Source organism: Amblyomma americanum, chromosome 4, assembly GCF_052857255.1.
Source record: "Amblyomma americanum isolate KBUSLIRL-KWMA chromosome 4, ASM5285725v1, whole genome shotgun sequence".
Lineage (NCBI taxonomy): Eukaryota > Metazoa > Arthropoda > Arachnida > Ixodida > Ixodidae > Amblyomma > Amblyomma americanum.
Window position 1 is genome coordinate 71,495,000 of NC_135500.1, and position 23,508 is coordinate 71,518,507.

The 23,508-nt window shown below is 47.0% G+C and overlaps 1 protein-coding gene across 1 annotated transcript in view; it reads left to right on the top strand.

The window, feature by feature from the left end:
• The window catches only part of LOC144129564 (uncharacterized), a 920,144-nt gene that overhangs the window by 456,118 nt on the left and 440,518 nt on the right, over positions 1 to 23,508 (top strand). Inside the window, exon 10 of the mRNA XM_077663706.1 lies at positions 5,418 to 5,556. Within this exon, the coding sequence (XP_077519832.1) occupies positions 5,418 to 5,556 (139 nt within the window). The remainder of the gene's footprint in view (positions 1 to 5,417; positions 5,557 to 23,508) is intronic.

The window sequence follows — 23,508 nt, forward strand, 5'->3', positions numbered from 1 at the left end:
GTCTGCCTCTCAGCTACATTAACTAAGAATTTTCTCGACGGTGGCGATGACAAAGACGGCGGGCTGGATCTCGATTCTGTCAAGCATTGCCCAAATTTTCGAAAAGCATCTACGCTTTAACGAATTTGTTTAATACTCAGTGTTCTATCACCTTGTTAATACGGCTTCATACCAGGAAAAGGAACAACAGTCCTTGAAGAACTCACTGAGTGCAATATTCAGCTATCGACAAGAATCAAGCTTTATGCAGGATCTTTTCCGAGTCCTGAATTGAGAACAGTTGGGAGTAAGAAGAAATGGAGAGTATCTAAATATTCTGCGATCCGCTGATTACATTTCCTGGCTGAGTCAGTCAGGAGGGGAACTGAAAATCATGGCCAATAGATTAGACAAGCAGAGCAGAACACTGGGTCTAAAAATTACCATGCAGAAAACCAAAATAATGTTCAACAGTCTAGCAAGGAAGCAGCAGTTCACAATTGGCAGCGAGGGTTGGATGTGGTAAAACAATACTTCTACTTAGGGAAGGTAGTGACAGCTGATCCGGATCATGAGAGGGAAGTAGCTAGAAGGATAAGAAGGGGGTGGAGCGCATATGGCAGGTTATCTCAGATCATGAATGGCAGTTGACCAATATTCCTCAAGAGAAAAGTGTAAAACAGCTGTATCTTACCGGAACTCACCTACGAGGCAAAAACGTGGAGGCTAACGAAAAGCGTTCAGCTTATGTAAAGGAAAACGCAGCCAGCTATGCAAATAAAAATTTAATGCAAAGAAAGACCGGAAGCGTAAAGAGTGGGTGAGGGAACTCTGTAATGACATCCTCGTCATAATAAAGAAGACAAAATGGGCTTGGGCAGAGCATGCACTGCGAAGGCATGATACCGGCTAGTCCTAAAGAGCAACGGAGTGGATTCGAAGAGAAGGAAAGCGTAGCAGGGGTGGCAGAATGTTAGGTCGGCGGACGAGAACAAGATGTTTCCAGGAAAAGGGTGGATGCAACTGGCAAAGTAGAGGGCTAATTGGAGAGACAGAGGAGAGACCTTTGCCCTGCAGTACATGTAGTCAGGCTTATGATGGTGATGATGATGAGTTGTATGCTCTCTTTTTCTTGACGTAAGCAAGGCTTTTGATATCACCAGCCACGTTCTTTTCCGTGATAAGCTTTCTGCACCAGGATTCCGGGGTTCATTTCTGCAATTGCTTACTTTGTAGAAGAGAGGTGCCAATATGTCTCGATTTCTAGATTCAATAGCGATTTCATGGCAATTACATCCGGTGTCCAGCAAGATTCCATATTGATTCCTTTGCTATTCAATTTATACGTTAATGACCTTGCTAATAAGGTGATCGCTTTATTGTTCCAATATGCTGACGATACTGTTATTTTCACGCTCAAAGATGTACAATGGTGCAGTTAGAGCATTACAAATGGCAGCTATTGAAGCCACGATATCCTAACCTTATAAATGCTAATACTTCTAGAAAGCATCTTATATGCTTTCACAACTCATTAAAACAATTTGAGTTGGGACATCCTGTTTATTTGCATACTTCCTCCTGTCTTCATTGTAACTGCGTACCAGTAAAATGTCCGGAGTTGGCGAAATATCTTGGCCTGATTTTCGACCGTCATCTCTCTTTGAATTCACAGTTTTCTTGTTTGCCAAGGACCTCGCACTCTGTCGTGTGTGCTGTATAATATTAGATATTTTATGATTTTTTGTCCGTAAATGTGTTAGATATTTTAGCCTATAGTGGTCTTACATATGGAATCATGTTTATGGTCACTGCATTGTTCGCTGGCAGCACAGGGTGATTTCACTTCTGCGTTCGCTTTTGTAGAAAAATGCCTACGAGTTGACAATTGGTAAAGATATTGGTATTATTAGAAGACTAAAGCTTTTATATTTTAACGCTTTGTTAGCAGAAACTATTGTGCTAAAAAATTACTGGTACATTCAATTCACTATTCTATATTTTCCTGCACGTGATTTAAGAACAAAATACCGTTAATGCATTCCTCGCTCCTCAAGCCGGTAAGGAAAGCGAACACGCCAATACTATGTACCTCCTTTTTTCAATAGTATGCCAACATGTATATTCCGGACTAAAACAAAATACATACTGATAAAAAAGTGCGGTATGTCTCTGCATTGATTCCTGCCCCGCAATTATTTTATCTAATGTCACTTACTTAATTTCAAATTAATGAGATCCCTCTTGATGTTCTAATAGTTATGTCTCTAGATTCGTCTCTCTGTGGTAAGTTTTTTAAAAGTTCGTTGCAACATTTTCATTTTCCTCTGCTTGGCCAATGTTTGCTGTCTGCCACGCGCTGCCACATAAGCACTTAGAGGCATTTGTAGACCCGATTTATGGTGTACGAGAACTTACATGAATAAAAACACTAACTTCCCCAATGACACCCTCGTGTGGCTCTGGATTCTGCCAATACTCCGGGCCTTTCCTGGAAGTTTCCCGCAAAGTACCATGGCCCCTACTGTGTCCTGGATCGCACACTCCTGTTAATTACAGAGTAGCACCTCTCACCCTGTTTTCTGAACTCCGCCGACGTGGACGCGAGACTGTTCGCGTTCGGCGTCTCAAGCCATTTTACGTCCTTGCCATCCTGCCTGCGCCTTAAATCCCCAACTTGATGGGCACATCGTAGGTGCACGGGCAGAACGCCTACGCGCACGATTGTGCGCTGGAGCATGTCTACACATGCGCGAGGCGCGAGCAGTCGCGAGCGGGGCGTAGATATATATGCATGCCAAATACCGGCGCCTGCGCACGGGCGCGCGCACGCGCGTCGGAAGCGGGGTCTCGTTTACAACAGAGGACCGCGGTTTTTTTGGAAACTATTTTTTTCACGGCTTAGAGCTCTTTCAAGTTCCCGCAGCTTTTCAGCACGCTTTAAGTAGTCCTTTCAGCGCCCCCTAACCCATTTTTTTCACGCCTCCAAGTTCTTTCAATTAGCTCGAGAAATTGAGCCAACCAACGCCAGGAGCATGCAGATGCAAGACCCTTTTCGAAGTTTGTCGCGGCTAGCGCTGGCGACCAGGCGCTCCGTAGTACGCGAGGAAGTGCTAATCGAAATTCCGCTTAAGTCGCCAGGGTGGCTCCTTTACTCCCCGCGCACAACTGTAAATACGTAGACGAACATTCTTTTTAGCTGCGGCATTGCCATCGCTGCGCGTGCTGTGTGCTCGACCTGACTGACCACGGACTGTTGCCGCCTCAGCTCGTGAAGTCCAAGTGCCTTCAATAAACTCCCGTCTTACAGTACTTATTGCCGTATAGGAAAATTTGGTGCCTGAATGGTAAGAAATTCCTTATTTGTCTTTGATGAGATGGATTTATCGAACGTTGACGATTGTGGTAGTTATCGCGAGGGTGCGCCATGGGGTCTCGTGTTGGGGTGCAGAAGAAGCTGTTGGTCATCGGCTGTTTTTGTATCACGAGTATCGGAACCGCTTCTGTTGCAACAGGTCAGTCCGCATATTCGTAAAACTCGTACAGAAACTTGTGCAGAAAATGCCCTATTGATGTTTGAGATAATTAAAGCCAAGTGGTTCCTCAATGACAAAACCAGATGGCTGTCCCGTCAAATGGGTATTTTTGCGTCGTTTTCGATTAAGAGTTTTGTCTCGCAATTTGTTTACAGATATGCGGTTGACCATTACTATTTTTAAACAAAAATGCCCTCAGTCTCTTGCTATCAGCGCATTTTGCCGAACTGCGAGCCCTCTTTTACATGAAATGGTTTCACCGAAAGAAAAAAAACCTGCGTTCAAAGATTTCTTTTTGACGCTGTTTTGGCACATATAGATTCCACTATTACTCCATAACTTTGGTAGCATGAAAATGCTTGAAAACGAGGTCATAATTAAGTGAGACGTAGTTCTTATATTTAAACAAAAAACTTGTTTGAGTTAATTGATGTATGTGTTTTATTTCACTGCGTATCTTTTTGAGAGGGCGCGAAACCTGCGCCTATGGTTAGAACTTAGAGCGGTTTCGTTCAAGCTAATCTTACATGTTACATTTTATGAGTAGTCTGGAGAGTTACAGATAACTGTGTCAAAACCCCGCGTATCGGCACTCAGCCTGTGCGTCACAAAATTGGGTGCGTTATTCATTAAGTTTGCACTTTCTCCTGGGATTGTGACATTAATAAGCTATAATCGCGATATCATACATCTCTTTCCAGAATCAATTTATATGAGGGTACCATGCATGTACAAAGAAAAGAATTGGTTCCAGGGGATTGCTACTCTTTTGGAAAAGCGGCGGAGTGATTTCTGCCGGTTTCGTGAATAAGTTCACTGGAGAACAGCTCCAATAAGCCCAATATTTATTGGCCCTTGAAGCGTAGGAAACATTAAGGCGGCGTTGGGCGGTATAGCGGCCGTACACTGGAATAATTTTGGCTATATAGCTGTAAAACGAGAGCGCTGGAGCGCCGATGCAAAGTATTTTTGGCAGTGCTCACTAGGCGTTGGTACAGTTTTGGTGTATTGTCTCAGAGGCTAATTTAGAGATAACTGTCTTTGTGTTAATGTGTTGAGCGAATAATAATAACGCTGTCAAGGAAAGAAATGCGTGATTGTTCCTGTGCAAATTATTTTTTTCGAGAGTCGGCAATGTTATGAGATAGCAAATTCATATCTTGTAGCAGCTGTGAGCTCATTAGTGCCGTAAAGAACGTAAAAATTTAATGGCGGCTACACGAATTTAATGCTTCGAATATCTGTGTATGCCATATGAGAGAGTGCGTTGCAAACAGGTTAGTTATTTTTTAGAAAGATCCTACCTCGCTGAGCGCCAGGCGTGCATAGTATAGAAAACATTTCATGCATAGGATCGTCTCAGTTCACCTTGAAGACGAACTAAACTAGCATTGCGCCAGCAAGCTGCAAGTCAGATTGCAGAACAGGAACCTTTCGAAGCAAGAAAATAAGAACAAACACGACTGGCAAACAGAAAGGAACGATATGAGAAAAACATAGCAAATGGGAACACTGGAGCGCATTTCGGCATTCAGGATGATGTACGCGAGATTGAAGATGCGTTTGCACAGTGACAAACATCAGCACACAAAGGTTGCTGAAAAGAAACAAAGGCTGCTGAAAAATATTAGTTCTAGGAACACTACTTATTATTTCCAGGGTGATTGAAACGGGCGTTCAAATTGTCAATTTGAATGGGAAGGTCCCGTCGACGCTAAGGCCTGGTTAACTATACGGCTAAGCAGTTTGAGGAACAGGTTGCAAGACAGCATTGTTCCTGCGAGTTGGAATATTAAACCTAATTTTCACATTCCGGCGTTTTACATCCTGTGTTGCATGACATATGCTTTATTACAACTTGATTACCACAAACGATTTTATCTTGTACTCTTGTGATTTCAGAGTTCAAAGAGGGATACGACCATACCAAGTCTCAAAGCCTTGAAATAAGCTTTGCCACAAATTTTGCGAAGGCACGTCGACAGTATCATTATGCAACATGGTATATCGGAATGTGGGGCGCTATGTACACACGAATGAGGTAAGATGGTGATAAATTTTTATTCCCATATATAGCCTTTGATATGCTGACGCAACATTAATACTTTTGTGCACTCGAGTATCCGGCACCAAATTACCGAAGTGTGCTCTTATCACGATCGACGGAATGACACATATTATTTCAATTGAGTTTATGTTGCAATAGAGATATATAAAGCCAAACTATCGGGAACCAGGAGCACAATTTTCAGGAATATTGTTGCGACGTGGAGAAACCACGATTATTTCGCTACCATACTCTTACCACAGGTGTATTTAATCAACCTCAAGCGCATCGCTACAGCGTTTGGGAGATAGCTGGGCATGTCATAAAAATTCGTCGAAGATCCTTTTTTCACATCTCCAAAAACTTAAATATGGCTCTTTGTCACTCGGCATTGGCCTTTCTCTTGATTTTTTTTTGCACCGAAAATCACTTTACATACGTTAGCTGAAGTGTCCTGCGCCGACAGATGATTTCCCTTAAAGTGCCCAGAGCGCTAACTTTCCAAATTGCGTTCATTGTAGTACAATGCGGCCGCTTTACGGAATTCTATAGTGCGGTAGGCAGTGATACAGTGAGCTGAGAGAATCTCTGTATGGCAACCAGAAGAGCATGTGTGAAAATATTCAGTCTGTAGCAACTCTCTCGACCAAAGTGCAACGTGCAGTAACAAGCATATTGTTTAGACCCTTTAGTCGGCTTCTTATTCACCATTACCAATGTACTTATCTTAAGTCGTTGCGCTGACCAGAAGGAGATAATCTTTGTACTGCAGTGTAGCGACAGTTTAAATTAATCTGGATAGACAACTTGCATTCGACGTTATGAATTTTTCGCTTCAGTGCTTTCAACATAATTTAGAATCTCATGGGATAACAGGGCGGTAGACTCTCAATGATTTTTTGTTGTCCCGCAATGGGGTTATAATTCCACGCAGAGAAAGAGGGCTTGGGAAGAGCAGAAAAACAGCAGCATTGACGCTCGCAGTCTGGGTCCTGGTCTCGCGCTCTGCGCATTTGGTGAGCCAACCGCTAATTACGGTTTTTTTCTTTAGTTTCCTCGAGATGTAAATTGGGCCAATCTAGAGGCCTCAACTGAAATACAGCACCCGGGAGTCCTAGTACCAACATTGATGTGACATAGTGCAAGTCATGCACACGCGCCTAGCCGGACAGAAGCAGCCCCCATTTCTGTTATCTAACCACTTGCCTATATAACCGCTCGCCTTCTTCAATAAAGCGTCATTCGTGCACCATGCTTCGTCGTGTCCACATGGTGTCAGAAGTGGCCGGTTAGCGATCGCGCAACGCAACCGGGCAACGTAACCGACGGCAGAAGCACGGCAATCCGGGAGGCCCGGGTAATTTCATCGGACCAGAGCCATGATAGACGCCGAGCAGCACCGCGCCCAGCCTGCCGCCCCCGTCACTTCGCTGCTGCCACCACCGAAGGCCCTGGATACAACGGGAGATGTCTGGCATAGCTGGGAAGCATGGAAGCAAGAGTTCGAGCTCTTCTCAACTGCAACCTACCTGGACCAACAACCGAAAGAGGTACAGGCAGCCACTTTTCTCATCAGTATTGGAGAAGACGCACGCAAAACGTACAGCACTTTCGTATTTGATGCTGGAGAGGATAAAAGCGACATTGCTGTACTGAAGCGAAAGTTTGAAGCGTTCTACAAACCAGCACTAAACCTAGCTTATCACGAGTTTCGATTTGGAAAGCGTGACCAGAAGGAAGACGAACATTTTAACGATTGGTTAACGGAGCTGCGTGTACTAGCAAAAAGCTGTGAATTCGGTGAGCTGGAAGAACGCATGCTAAGAAGCAGAATCATTCTGGGAATGAGAGACAAGAAGCTTCAAGAAACGCTTCTTTCTGAAAATGCTTCCTTGGCCAAAACTGTTGAAATGTGTCGAGCTCGGGAACACGGCAAAGAGCAAAGTGAAGAAATACACTCCAGCAAGAACTGTCAAGTGGAGGTCAATGCGGTCCTCCAAATGAAAAGTCGCTGTAACAAATGTGCTCGTGTTCACAGTTCACAACAGTGAAACATGCCCTGCAAAGGAACGAACGTGCTTAAAATATGGCAAAAGAAATCATTTTGCAGCTGCGTGCAAAACGAAGAGCGCTAACCTCTGCGTGAAAGAGCAAAAAGTGGCGTCACTGGAAGCGAATTCAGACGGACAGGCAGATAATTTCTGGTTGCAAACTTTATCGCCAAGCAGCAAGAAAGACGACCGCTGGACTGCAATCGTGAAAATAGAAGAAACGCCCGTTGCCTGCAAGCTTGATACAGGAGCCAATTGCTCGGTCATATCACGCAGCCAGCTGCAGAAGATAACTCAAAAGCAACCCGAAAACTGCGCTGTCGTGCTGAACACATTTTTTGGCTTTCGGAAAAAAGCAACGAAACGTAGTCACCTTCATGTGACCGGACCCGAGGGAACATTTGAAACGACATTCTTCGTAATGGAAGACGACATACCCGTGACTCTTAGCGGCTCAGTTGCCGAGAAGCTAGGCTTGATTCGCCGAATTGCTTCACTGGAGCACCAAGAGCTGTACGACGTAGTCAAGCCGTATGAAGACGTCTTCTCCGGATTAGGCGAGCTCAAGGGTGTCATCTACCACTTGAAGCTCAAACCAGGTTCCCAAGGAGTGGTCAAAGCAGCACGCCGGATTCTGTTCGCACTCGAGGACAGAGTAAAAGCGGAACTGGACCGCATGGAAGCAGCCGGAGTAGTTTCCAAGGTGACCGAGCCAACCGAGTGGTCCAGCCACATGGTTACCGTCATAAAGAACGACAAGGTACGCATATGTCTCGATCCATCTGATTTGAACAAAGCGCTGCTGAGGGAACATTATCCTATGCCAACGCTAGAAGACATTGCACCGTCTCTGTGTGGAGCACAATACTTTTCGACTTTGGATGCCGCTACGGGATTTTGGCAGATAAAACTGGATGAGGAAAGCTCCAGAATTTGCACAATGAGCACTCCGTACGGTCGTTACAGGTTCCTACGTATGCGTTTCGGCATTTCTTCGGCTCCCGAAATATTTCAGCGCGCCATGCACAAAGTACTAGAAGGTCTCACTGGCACAGCAGTCGTAATGGACGACATTCTAGTCTGGGGTCGCACTAAAGAAGAGCATGACGCAAATCTTGTCAATGTGCTGACAAGATGTCAGGAGCACAACTTGAAATTGAACAGAACAAAGTGTAACTTCTTGCAGGAATCCGTCAAGTACCTAGGCCACGTGTTGACGCGCGACGGGTTGAGCCTGGATCCAGGGAGACTGGAAGATATTTTCCACGTGCAGGCCCCTTGCAACCGGAAAGAGCTACAGACATTCTTGGGTATGGTGAACTTCCTTTCCTGCTTCATTTCTAATATGTCAACGCTCACAGCATCGCTCCGAGAACTTTTAAAAAAGAATGCTGCATGGGTTTGGGAAGACAGACATCAAAAAAGCTTTGAAGCACTGCGCGAAGCACTAGCAACGGCTCCCATATTGGCATATTACCAGAAGGGCAAACCAATCACCCTATCTGTAGACGCCAGCCAAAACGGAATTGGCGCTGTGATAATGCAGGATGGACACCCTTAGCTTACTCATCTCGCTCGCTGACAGAAACACAGCAAAGGTACGCGCAGATAGAGAAAGAGATGCTAGCAATCGTCCACGGCTGTGAAAAATTCAAGGACTACATTTTCGGGCAGCCAGAAGTCATTGTGGAATCTGATCACAAGCCGCTCGAAATGATTTTCAAGAAGCCATTATGCCAGTGCCCTCTCCGCCTGCAGCGTATGCGTCTAAACCTACAAAAATACCATATAAATGTCAAGTATACTCCGGGAAAACAACTGTTCATCGCTGACGCGTTATCACGTTTTCCTAATAAAGCACAGCTCGTAGAACATTGCGCGCATTTCCACGTTAACACTATCGCTTGTCTTCAAGCTTCAGACAGGCGCCTGGAGCAAGTTCTGCGGGAGACGGACCGTGACCCAAGCATGGTGAAACTTCTCCAGTATGCAAGCACAGCGTGGCCCATTGACAAGGCTGACGTCACTACCGAGCTACGCAGCTACTGGAGCTTCCGCGACGAGCTGCATACTGAATCCGGCCTTGTGTTCCGGAGCAATCGCCTTATCATTCCTGCCAGACTGCGCAGTGAGGTACTGGCTTCTCTTCATGCTGCGCACACAGGAGCAGAAAAAATGAAGGCACGCGCCCGAACCGTTGTCTTCTGGCCAAGTATAAACAGCGATATTGAGGAAGTCGCTCAACGCTGTCAAACATGCCAAAAGTACAAATCAAGAAAAGCGCGACTACCGCTGTTAAGTCACGAGATACCAACTCTGCCCTGGGAGTCAGTAGGAGCTGATATTTGTCATCACAACGGTGCCGAGTACTTAGTCGTTGTTCACTTCTACTCTTTCTTTTTTGAAATCAGGCTTGTGCAAGCGCCTTCAGCCAACAAGGTTATTGCAGCATGCAATGACATCTTCGCAACACATGGCTTCCCAAGGCGACTTTGCACAGACAACGGACCACCCTTCAGTAGCCAACAGTTCAAGGATTACGCCGATAAGATTGGCCTGCAACACGTCCGGTCTAGTCCGTACTATCCCCGCTCAAATGAAATGGCAGAAAGAGCAGTACAGGAAGCTAAGAAGCTGTTAAGGCGGTTCCGTTTCGGCAGCACTGAGTTTTGTGCCGCATTGCTTGAGTGTCGAAATTCACCTCGGGACTCTTCTCTCAAGTCCCCTGTGCAGAGGCTCATGGGCCGACAGACAAGAACGCTGCTTCCTGTACCAACCAGCCACCTACAGCCACAAACAGTGCCACCCAAGACCGTGCGATGAAGGCTAGAAGACATCAGGAGCAAGCAACGCTGCTTCTACAACAGAGGTACACGGCCTCTTCCAGAGCTTCGCACTGGCTCGACCGCAACTATGTACAATGTGCCCTCAAGATCATGATCCCCTGTCACGGTCGTACAGCGGGCTGAGACTCCTCGTGCCTACATCGTCAAAACGGAAGAGGGTCAACAGTTTCAGCGCACAAGAGAACACCTCAATCCGGCTCCTCGTCCCTCGTCTCCAGACCACAAGACTCCCGCGCCGCTGCCAGCTGTGGGAGTCCCAGACACTACAGGGACATCCGAATCTACACAACTCCGCAGGAGTGAACGGAAGCGCCAACCACCACGAAGATACCCGGCGCCTGAGTTCTGAAACTCTACTTGATTCGACGATTAAAAAAAACAGAGAGAGGGGAGATGTGACGTAGTGCAAGTCATGCACACGCGCCTAGCCGGACAGAAGCAGCCCCCATTTCTGTTATCTAACCGCTTGCCTATACAACCGCTCGCCTTCTTCAATAAAGCGTCATTCATGCACCATGCTTTGTCGTGTCCACAATTGATTACACACTTAGACAGTCAGGTAAGGATTGTGTCGTAAATTTGATGACGGTCTTGACAGATACAAAATTCGGTTAACTGGGGAAGTCGGCTCAGGGTTATTGTATATTCCGTGCTATTTAGAGAGAAGCTTTACAGAAAGGCCTTGATATGTTTACGGCTCAGGTAAGTAGATCCAGAAAAAAACGGTCATGTTTGTGGAATTTGTCGGAGCTATGTTTATCACGTCCCTTGTGGTTGAGAGTGAACAGCAAAGCATGCCGACTACATTACTCTGGGTTCTAGAACGCTGTACACTGAAACAAACATCCAGTATGGAAGCATGATGTTGAGTGGAACGATTGGTGCTCCATCGCGGGAGAAAACACAATGATGAGTGTTTGGAAAAGTCTGGAGGATGAAAACGATGTCGCCGAAGAAGCGCACCGGCCTATTCACATGACGGCACGCAACTTGTTGTCTTTCGTGTGCTCGATAATCGTAGGGGCACAATAAGTAAAAATTATGTGACGTTTCATTTTGGGTGCTAGTGACGACAAATGTCACAAAAGCCCTCCTCGGGAGGTCAGCGTCGGCCACCTGTGAAGCCCTTATGACAAGATTTTCGATGAATAAATTGGCGTCTCGGCTATATCATGTGGCACGTCATCAAAGCTTGGGTTCCAAATAATAATAAATAAGAGGAACCCACCTTAGACCGATGAAAAAATAAGGTTATGTATGAATGGAAGGCTACCCTAAAACATGGTCTAAAAAAATCATAGGGGACTTGCTTTTACAAGAGCTACACCCGGTAGTCTCCTGAATGCTAGCCAAACAAAGAAAAGAATTTTGCACCCTACAAGTAGTAAATTCGGGTAAAGTTATAGGCATCCTTGCGGGAGATTTTATGGAGGCCCGGATATTGGATATGAAACTGGCTGTCCTTCTGTTTGCTTCGGACGGCGCCTGGTGAGATCTAGAAGGTAATTTAACACTGATATTCGCCAGGCTGATGCATTTAGGCTACATAATCGCCTCTATGAAGCCTCTGTGAAATCTTGGAATCGGCACTGAACGAAGTGAAATCACAGTACTCTGTGCTGATGGGCGACTTCATTGCGAAAAGAGGTAAGAAGCAGACTGGCGACCAGGTGGTCGGCGAATATAGGATGGGTTCTTGAGAAGCAGGAGAAAGTTATTAGTAGAGTTTGGAGCTAGAAATAATTTACGGATCATGAATACCTTCTTCCGGCAACAAGACAACAGTAAGTGGAAGTGCAAGATTACCGTCATAAACAAACTTTAATATCGAGAAAACCAAGCATGCTCTAAAGAACGGAGGTAGCCTAAAACCGGTGAACAGAAAACTAGGAATAGGTAAAAAACCACATGCTTGCGTTAGAGACAAGCAGGGCAATGCCGCTACCAATATGGACAAAATAGTTCAAGTAGCCACAGAGCTCTATACAGATCTAAACCGTGGCCAATGAAATGTTATTGATCTAATAACCAGGATCCTAACGACGGAAAAAAGTACCGTTCTCTCTCGAGACCTTACATTTTGCCCTACCACCGATAAATAGAACGAATTCTGAGTGTTAAAGGATTTCGACAAATTTTCATGAATTTTACGGCTCAGGGAATACTTTTCTGATCGAGCACAGGTTACCGCGGATAGCAGAGAATTCTGAGTTACTAACAACCACTGGACTCCTAATATAGGAAGGGACAAACACTTGGATATGTATGTTAACGCCGTCCAGAAGGACATAATTTACACCGAAAAAACATACTCCGGGGAGAAAAGACTTCTCTAAAAACGAACGGGATGCATTGGAAGTTCTCAGCAGAAGGGCAAGTAAAATCTTAAAGCCAGTGGATAAGAGAGGTGATATAGTTGTCATGGAGAGCAAAAAATACATTGAAGAAGGCTTGAGACAACTTTTTAACATTTGCTTCTATCAACGTCTTGAAGCAGACCCAACTCCGCAATACCAACAATTTGTAGCAGAGACACTGGATCAACTTGCAATGAATGGGGACATATACGAACGGTTATCTAAAGCCCTCACCGCACCACACCCGTCGCCAGGCCGATTCTACATGCTACCAAAAAATAATTTTGGCCGCCCTATTGTATCCGGCATTGGCACTATTACGGAACTAATTTCAAGTTAGAGTGACGCACTCAATATACATATTCCAACCACACACCCATCCTACATACGTGACACAAACCATTTCTTCCGCGAAATATCAGGTCTCAAACTTCCGAAAGAAGCCTTCCTGGCAACATTAGATGTAGTCTCTCGACGCAAACACCCGTCATTCCAATGGCATCAATCTTAGATCGAAACGTATGAACAAAAAAAATGAGGAATGCCCTGCTCCACGTGTTTTAGAAATATTGGCGAAAATCGTACTCGAACGTAACAAGTTCTAAATAAACAATCAACACAATTTACAAATTAACGGCTTAGCCAAGGGTACAAGCATGGCCCCAACCTACGCCAACATGTTCATGCATAGTACTGAATCTAAATCTTTGCATGATTGCCTCATTAAGGCCACACTATGCAAACTCTACTTGGATGACATCTTAATTTGGACTGACACAGAGCAAAACCTTCTACATTTTATTGAACAGTTGAACCTCGTACACTCCAACATATCTTTCACTTACAAGTACTCCCACACCACAATTAAATTCCTAGATGTCGAAATTTCGGTGAACGAAGGTTCAGTTACCACCGCTGTGTACAGAAAACCGACGGACCGTCAACAATACCTACACTTCCAAAGCTGTCATCCTAGTCACTCTAACACTGAGCCACTCGTCGACGCATTCATCCCATCTTCCAGCAAAGGTGCGCGGTTCGCGTTGCTCGGCGTCGCCATCCTGAGGCATATCCAATGAAACGGGAGGTAATCTAACATCTCTGCGGCTCCGTCGAGAATCATAGGGATCGTTGTTGGTACCCAGCACCTCCGCTACAATTGTTGCGTAATCAGCAGGCTCTGAGCACGTCTGGGGTGTCTATTTAAAAGGCTTAATGACGGGGGTGGAGCGCTCAACCTAGCCAGGCCGACCACCTTCTCTTTGCTCTACGCTTCCGATTTCCTTCGCTTCGTCGGCGACACAAAGCACGTTACTATATACATATATTAGTAGTTTTATAGGTTAAGTGAATTAGGCAGTCCTGAAAGACACATTTATTGTCGGCGCTTCGACCACTGTGCGACATTTTTCAAGTCTTCAGCACAATCGCCTCAGATTGCCGTTTTATGTTTAAGAGCTGCACAGGAGAGTGAAAAGTATGTAACACGCAAATAGCAGCAACAGTTGAATGAAGACGAAGGGAAAAAAAGATGGTGAAACGAGACATGGAAGAAATGGACATGGGCACCACAGCAACGACAAGCCGACGAAAAACTAACAAAATGCAAAGATGGGTGCTGCTGTCGATGCGTGGCCAAAGAAGCGCCGCTGCAAATATTACTGGCGGCGATCAACATACAAAACCAGGCGCCTTTTTTTTTTGGGGGGGGGGGCGGTCACTAATTACCTTCAGCGGAGAGTTGGAAATGTTAGGAAAGGAATGGGCTACGTCGTCAGTAGCACGGAGGTAAGAACACACATGAAGGGATCTTCCTGCCCACTGCCAAGGTTTATTCTCCCTGGCCGGGTCGTCGAACCTTGTTCATCGAGATACCTGTTTGAAGTGGCGGCGTGACCAGGCTGGGTACAAAACATTAAAGTTCTCGCAAGAATCAAAAGGGCAAAAAAAAAGCAAGGAAGGGTGGGCAAGGTTTCGAAGAGTTGCCAATACTGCACGAGGCCAGATATTATGAGTAAGGAGGGGGTTGACGGACTGGGATGTATACTGCTAGTTATAAAGCGTATATCAAAGTTAACGATTTAACGAGAAATGTACGATTATTTTGTTTGGAGGACGCGGATAAAAGAAAGTTTACCAGGCTTCTCCTTAAGGCCTTCTTGAATAGTTTTAAACTAGCAATAAAGGACAAAATAGGTTTCACGTTCACGTTCTCGCGTGTTCTTGAAGCCCCCTTGAAAAACTGTTACTTTTAGGTGGTCAAGAGAGTGTCCTTCTGGGTTTACATTATATAATAAGGGAAGATTTGGAGAGACTTGGCGTGAGCGCGGTTATTGTTAAACCGAATGCTGAATGGAATGTCTGTCTCTCGTGTGTATTGCTGGTTACACAGCGGGCATTCAAGGAGATAAATAATGTTTGATGAGTCGCAGTTAAAGTGTCTGTTGATTGATTGTCGGAACTTATCTGGCACTCTGTTGCGGAACACGTGGTCTGCATCCTTTAGCATACTTTGCAGCGACCTTTATCGCCGGGCGACATGTATATTTTAGGGTGTTGTGTTCCTTGGACTCTACTAGATAGTTCTGAATGTTTTTGACACGCCTGTAAATAAAGCCGGTATCCCTGGACGGCCAAAAATATCAGGAATCGGACCCATCACAGATCCAATAATAATGTACATTGACAAACTAATTAGTCACATTCCAGCTACATATTCCTCCTACATCAAATATACAAACCACTTTCTCCGCCAAATATAAAATATATTACCTTACGAAGCCTTTCTTGCAAACATGGATGTAACATCCTTGTACAGAAACATTCCCACGCCGACGGCACTGCAGCCCATTTAGAATCTTATGAACAGGAGAGATATCAAGGATCTCCAAGTTCACACGTCTTAGGAGCATTAGCCAAAATTGTGTTAGAATATAATAGCTTCTACTTGGATCTTCAATATTATTTAAAGGTGGCACCGCTGCGGCAAGAGATTGTTCCCAAATTATGTCAACATCTTCCTGCGTCACAGAGTCACATAATATGGATGAACACAGCGCAACAGATTCTCCATTTCATTTACACTCCCAAACATCAAGTTTAAGTACACCTACTCAATTATTGGCGTTCACCCAAGGGCAGCCATATCTACCTTGTGGGCTTCTCCTATAAATTTGACACGCACTTACTCAACCAGTAAAATCAGTTTCCTTGATGTTGACATTCCGAAGGATCAGGAGCGACTTCGCAGAATAATTTATACGAAACCAACAAACGCACAAAAATATCTACATTTTCCACGCTTCTATCTCCGAAACTGCAAACCCAGCATCCCTTATTCGCAGCATCGTTGTTTAAAAGAATCTTCTCTAACGACGTAGGCTTTCATGACAACCCCAAACACGTGCACAAGCTGATGTTAACACAGCGCCATCCAACTTCATTTTTTTGATGACGCCATAAGAATAATAATAATAATTGGTTTTTGGGGAAAGGAAATGGCGCAGCATCTTTCTCATATATCTTTTTGACGCCATAAGAAGAGCTTCCAATTTGAACCGTAATCAAATACTGCAGGGGCACAAAAAAAGGAAACCGAAATAATTGCACTACAAAACTTTTTTTCACATTTAACCCTAACGCACCGACAGAAAATAAGCATAATTCTTAGTAATCACTTTAATATCCAGCCACAAAGCCAACCAATAATATATTGACATCCTCACCCCGCGTGATTTACAGGCGTGCCAAGAACATGCACAACTATCTACTCCACTCCAAGCGACACAGCATCCCTAATTATGGATCCCCCCGTGGTAAAGGTTGCTGCAAAGCTTGCAAAAACTTGCAGACAACTGCTTCCGAAACGAGTACGCGAGTCACGTTTCCGGCATTGAATCAATGAAAACTTTAACTGCGACTCATCAAACATTTGAAGAGCGATTTATTGTAAGGCCGAAAGTGCTGGCGGTGTAACCGTGACACAAACTGACCCAGCAGCGGCTGCACCAGTACGGATGTTTAGAGCCAGCTCGAGCTCTCCAACGCGCGCCGCAGCCGGCCGCCGTGGCCGCCCGAACCTCTTCATTGTCGCTCGAGGTAGCGCACTGTCGTCTTCTTTATTGCAGCTGCCCCGGCGACAAGAGGGAGTCATCGTGGCCACTCAAGGCGAAGAGATGAAAAGGGGGTCGTAGTACGGCTTTAGCCGGCTTGCATGAACAATTTCGCGGCCCCGGCAGCGTGATCTGAAGAGAGGGTCACTCGCTCGACGGTGTAGTTCATAGGCGACGTGCGCTCCAAAACACGGTAAGGCCCGAGGTACTGAACCGTAAACCTGGAGGCAGCCGGCACAGACAACCAGACGAGTGAGTCAGTGGGAAAGCAATGGGTGGACTGGCCGCGGTCACTCGCAGATGTGTGGAGGCCTCGAGTGGTACTCGTCAAGCGAGCTAGACGGCGGCACTGCTCGGCATGACGTGCAACGTCAGAGAGGAAAGTGCATTCTGAGCTGGCTGGGTGGTATAGAAGGATGGTATCCAGGAAACAAGAAAGTTGGCGGGCATATAAACGGAAAAATGGAGAAAAACCGGTTCTGGCTTGATAGGCAGTATTGTAAGCTTTAGTGATGAAAGGAAGTACTTGATTCCAATTGGAGGCGTCGGACGAAATGTACATGGCGAGCATGTCTCCAAGAGTACGGTTGAAGCGTTCAGCGAGGCTGTCGATTTGGGGATGGTAGGCAGTGGTCTTACGATGAACGGTGTGGCACGCATCCAGTAGCTCGTGAACGACGTCAGATAAGAAAGCACGGCCGCGGGCGCTGAGGAGTTCCCGAGGGGCGCCGTGACCCGGGATGAAACGATGGAGGAGGAAGGATGTGACGTCGCGAGCACTAGCCGAGGGCAGGGCTGCCGTCTCCGCATACCTAGTGAGGTGGTCCACGGCAACTATAATCCAAAGATGACCGGCAGCGTGGACGGCAGGGGACCATACAGATCGATGCCCACGCTTTTGAACGGGCGACCTGGGCAATGCAATGGCTGTAAAGCGCCGAAAGAGCGGCGAGGAGCGGATTTGCGCTGCTGACAGGCAATGCATCAGCGTATATAACGGCGAACAAAATTGTACACTCGACGCCAGTAGTAGCGCTGGCGCAGACGTTCGTAGGTTTTCAGCAATCTTGCATGAGCGCTTTGTGGCTCGGAATGTTGATGCGCACAAACTACACAGCGAAGCTGGCGAGGAATAACCGAGAGCCATTTGCGGCCATCTGGGTGACAGTTGCGGCGATATAGTACAAAGTCGCGAATCGTGAAATGAGAAGCTTCACGACGAAGGGCCCGAGGTAACGAAGCCGTTGTCTACGCATTGAGGACATCTAGGAGCGAAGAATTCCATTGATCTCGACGCTGTTCCATGGGGAGGTCCGTGTGCGTCGAGGCGGACCAGGACGAATAGGGCGTAGGATGTGGCAGAGGTGAGCGCGACAAAGCGTCAGCGTCGGAGTGTTTCCGGCCTGACCGATATACGACGTTAATGTCGTATTCCTGAAGACGAAGGGCACAGCGGCCGAGGTGTCCAGAAGGGTCTTTGAGGGTAGCCGACCAGCAGAGGGCATGGTGGTCAGTAACAACGTGGATTGTGCGGCCATGAAGTTAAGGACGAATTTTTGTTAGTGTCCTCACTATGGCAAGGCTCTCCTTTTGCGTAACGGTGTAATTAAATTTTGCCTTGTTTAGCGTACGACTGGCGTAAGCAACAACGCATTCGGGAGAGCCGGTCTCACGCTGTTCAAGGGCGGCTCCGAGGTCTACACCGCTGGCGCCGGTGTGCAACTGGCTTGGCGCACGGAGGTCGTCATGGTGCAGGATCAGTGGTGAACTCAGAAGACGACGGAGGGTAGTGAAAGCGCGTCGCAGGCTGAGATCCAAGACACAGGTCGGTGGGCCCATACAGGAGCTTCGTAAGCGGTGCGATGATAGAGGCTAAGGTGCGCAGAAAGCGGCGAAAATATGAGCACAGGCCCACGAAGCTTCAGAGCTCCTTAAAAGAAGTCGGTTTGGGAAAGTTTGTGACAGCACGGAGCTTCTGAGGATCGGGCAGAATGCCATGTTTGGAGACGACATGGCCGAGTATGGTTAGTTTGCACGCACCAAATAGACATTTGTTGAGAATGAGCTGGAGACAAGCATCGGTGAGACAGCGCAATGTCTTGTGCAAGCGCGCGAGATGCGTCAGAAAATCAGACTAAAGAACGACAACATCCTCTTAATAGCTAAGGCAAATGTTCCATTTGAATCTACGCAAGATGTTGTCCATCATGTCCTCAAACGTTGCGGGAACATTACAGGGGCCGAATGGCATCACGTTGGATTCATAGACGCCGTCAGGGATGACGAAAGCTGTTATCGGGCGGTCAGATTCAGCCATGGGGACCTGCCAATAGCCAGAACGGAGTTCCAGGGAACAGAAGAACTCGGCTCCTTGCAAACCGTCGAGGGCGTCATCAATACGGGGTATTGGGTAGACGTCTTTGCGCATAAGTTTGGTTAGACAACAATAAACCCAAAATCGAATCGAACCATTCTTTTTGGTGAGCACGACGGGCGACGGCCACTGAATAGAAGAGAACTGGATAACGCCGCGGTGCAGCATGTCGTCAACCTGGTCAGCGATGACGCGGCGACACACGGTAGGGGCGCTGGTGGAGAGGAGCGTGAGGTCCTGTATCAATGCGGTGAACTACGGAGGTCGTGCGGCCCAAGAAAGTTGTCTGGCAGTCAAAGGAAGAACGGAACTTGTGAAGCAGGGCAAGGAGGTTCTCGCGGTGAGCTGGGTCGAGGTCGCTGGCCACTGAACGGTGAAACATTTCGTGGGAGAGCGGGTAGGAGACAGCTGGGCGATGTGAGGGCGGCAACGGAGGTACCAGCACAAATAGCGTTATCGTCGAAGGGCATGAGCAGGTCAAGGTGTTCAATGTGTCCAAGACATTCTCCACAGAGCAAGGTGAACTTACAGGGCGACGGATTGGAATCTATGAGTTCGGTGCCACCCTGGCATGTGCCAAAAACGGCAAATGGAAGAGGTAGGTGTCGATGAAAAGCGAGGACGGGCGACGGCGCAGAGTACAGTCTCCTTGGACCCAGCGGTGGCGAACACCGGAACGAGCACGGTATTGGCGGGGGAACATCGGTGTCCGCGGCAACAGCAAGTTTGGTACCAGAGCAGGACGGCGGGTCGTCGCGGAGCGTGTCAGGGAGCACGGAGATGCGACATGAGCACGGGCACAGTCTATGACGGCATGATGGCGGGATAAAAAATCCCAGTCAAGGATGAGGTCATCGGAGCAAGAGCTGAGTATTAAGAATTCCGCGACATACAAAACGTCCGTGATAATGACACATGCTGTGCAAGCAGCGCAAGGATAAATGGTCTCGGTGCTAGCGGTGCAAAGAGATAGTCCCGAAGGTATAGTGGTGATTTACGCAGCAAATGACAGAAGTTTTCGGCTATAACCGAAAGGTAGGACCTGTGTGCACAAGCTCAAGTGCTCTCACGCCGTCAACTAACACATTTAAAAATTTCGAGGGTGAAAGGCGAGGACTTCAGCTGGTCGAAGTGCGTGCAGTTCGTACCCCAGGAACTACTGCTCCTAGTTTTCCGGTTCCACGGGGACGCTGTGACGCCACATGGGTGACAAAGAACAACAGCGAGGGGAAGGTGAGCGGTGCGAAGCGAATCGCTGGCGGCCGGGAGCACGGCCAGAAGAGGGCGCTGGGAGTGATGATTCTGATGGCGGGTGAAAGGTGTGGTACGATGGGATTTAGGCCGCTGTGGTGGCACTGGGGAAGGCAGAGTACAGCGACAAAGGGGCGCGACATAGCTCTTTAAACCGCAAGCGTAGCAAATTGGTCGGTTATCAGTCATGTGCCAAGGGTTGTGAGCAGCCGGCGCTGGATGGAATCGGGGAGCAACAGGTGGAGCCGCTGGTGCGGGAACGTATGCCAAGGCCTGCGGCTACCATGGACGTGCGACGACTTCGGCATACGTGAGAAGCCCAGGCATAAGGGCAGGAGGCATAGCAACGGTTGCACCGTAGCCCAAAGGTGCAGCAACGGGAGCGGGCTGCATCGCGAGAAGGTTGACTTGAGGAGCTACGGGAACCGGCTGCCGACGAACTGGAAGTGCATCGGCTACCTCCTGAGTGATGGTGTGCCGTAACTCAGGAGTAAGGACCTGGGTAGAAGAGAGTGTGCCCGAGAGGAGCGAAATCTGTCGGGCCAGCTAATCACGTACAGTCTTTGATTTTACACAACAGGTCACTGTTGACAGCCAGGCCTGATATGAACTCGCCAGGCACGACGGGTGAGCGACGAGCGCCAAGACGTTGCTTTCGTAACTCGTCATAGCCCTGACAGAGGTTGTATACGGAGGCAACGGTTGCTGAACTTTTCGCCACCAGCATGTGGAAAGCGTCTTCATCAATCCATTTCATAATATGCTTGATCTTGTCGGTCTCAGGCATAGACGGGTCGACACGTTTGCAGAGATCGACATCTTTGGTGTAGGCGGTGAAACTCTCTCCCGCATGCTCTCACCGCGCACCTACACTAAGTGAAGAGCGTTTTGTTGTAACGCTGAAAGGGCCAGCGATGTAACCGTGGCACAAACTGACACAGCAGCGGCGGCATCAGTACGGATTTCGAGAGCTAGCTCCAGCTCTCCAACGCGCACGACCGCCGGTCGTGTAGGCCGCCCAAACCTCTTCATCGTCACTGGTAGTGGCGCACTGTCGTCTTCTTCATTTCACATTATTTATCTCCTTGAATGCACTCTGTGCGAATAGAATTACATATGACAGACAGACACTCCATTTCACATTCGGTTTAACAATCACGCTCCCACACTAAATCTTCCCCTACCCAAGCACGTAAACTCAGAAAAACACTCTTTATTCAAATAAATAAAACAATTCTTCAAAGCGGATTTAAAAATGCAGGAGAACGTGATGAACTTGAATCAAATTTTATCCACAAGTTAAATAGTATTCGTGAAGTTCTTAACGAAAAGCCTGGTACTCTGTTTTATCCACGCCCTCTAAACAAAATAATCCTGCACTCCTCGTTAATTCGCTAACTTTCGTATACCACTTAGAGTCCATAGTATACACCCCAGTCCTTCATACCTCGCCTTACTCACACTATTTTTTCTCGTGCTGTATTGATAAAGCTCCGAAACTGTAATCATCATTCCTTACTTGTTTTTTTTCTTTTTTTCACTCTCACGAGAACTTAAAAGCTTTTTTTTCCCAGCCTGGCTTTGCCGCCACTACAAAAAAGCACTCTCGACGAATTCGGTTCGAAGACCCGCCTAGGGAAACTAAACCTGGGCCGCAAGGAAGAAGCATGGTTCGCTGAAACGCATACTCCTCATGTGCGTTCTTATGCACGTGCTCTTGACGACATAGCGCATTCCTTCTTTAACTCTTTCAACTCTCCGCTGAGCGGAAATTAGTGACACCCCCCAAAAGGAGCCCGGTTTTGTATTTTCGTCGCCGCTGGTGTGATTTGCAGCGACACCTCTTTGGCCACACGTCGGCAGCGGAGCCCATCAATGTATTTTGTTTGTTTTCGTAGGCTTGTCGTTGCCGCGCTGCCCATGTCCCCCGTACCGTCTTTCTCCCCCTTTCTCTTGTTTCTCCTACTCCTTTTCTTTTCTATTAGTCCCCCTATTTTGTCGCTGCCTGCTCCCCTCACCCCCTTTTTTATTTATTGTTCTTTTCAACTGTTGCTGCTAATTGCCTGTTACCCCCTTTTGCTCTCCTGTACATCCCACTAACTTAAAACGTCAATCTGATGCGATATCCCCTTTTATAGAGGTTGTACACAGGAGTGGTGAGCGTACGGATAGAGAGTACAGAAATAAGTACATAGAGAGTACATAAATAAGTAGATAGAGCGGAGAAATGTACAAGTTAGAATAAAAAAAATAAGCATAAAGAGGGAAGCTGGGAGTGGGACCCAAACGAAAAAGATGGAGAGTACGCAGAACCTGTAAGGACTACGGAAATACAATAACCAGATGCGAACTTTGGTTTGTTAGGCGCCCCACGCTTGTTTATTAACAAGAATTTCGGGCTGAGCTAAGATGGGCGAAAGCGTGTGTGACCGTGCACGTACCTTCGTGGCAAAATGCAGGAACCTTTTCGTTCTTCTGGCCGCGAGCGCAGGGGAAAAGAATTTTGACCCAACAACAGAAGGAGCAGATAACAAGGAGAACCCTAAGTTGTGTTTTTTTTCTTTGCATTCGGCAATAATACATCCGCCGCTGGTTTAGCAGCTGAAGCTGTACTATGCGCGGAAAACTCACAAAAAGGTAAAACAAAAAGTGGGAGGAGGGAAGGTACCAGAGGGAATGTTGGCAGTGAAAAAACAGAGCATATAGAGTAGCCTTATTTCTCCTCTATGGCTACTCTATATGCATTTCTGGCTTTTCTATAGAGGAAGAGGCAGGCGTAAAGCCAGTGGACCGGTTTACTGTTGTCCTTGTTTCAAAGGCCATTTCCTGCATTCGGTCGTCCCAGTACTTATAACGCTCCGTAAACGCCACCAGCATCGTCTTATTAAGATTTATGTTGACATACTGCGTGATGTTGGCTTGACGATGGTGCGGCATCGTATTTTTGTGCTGGAC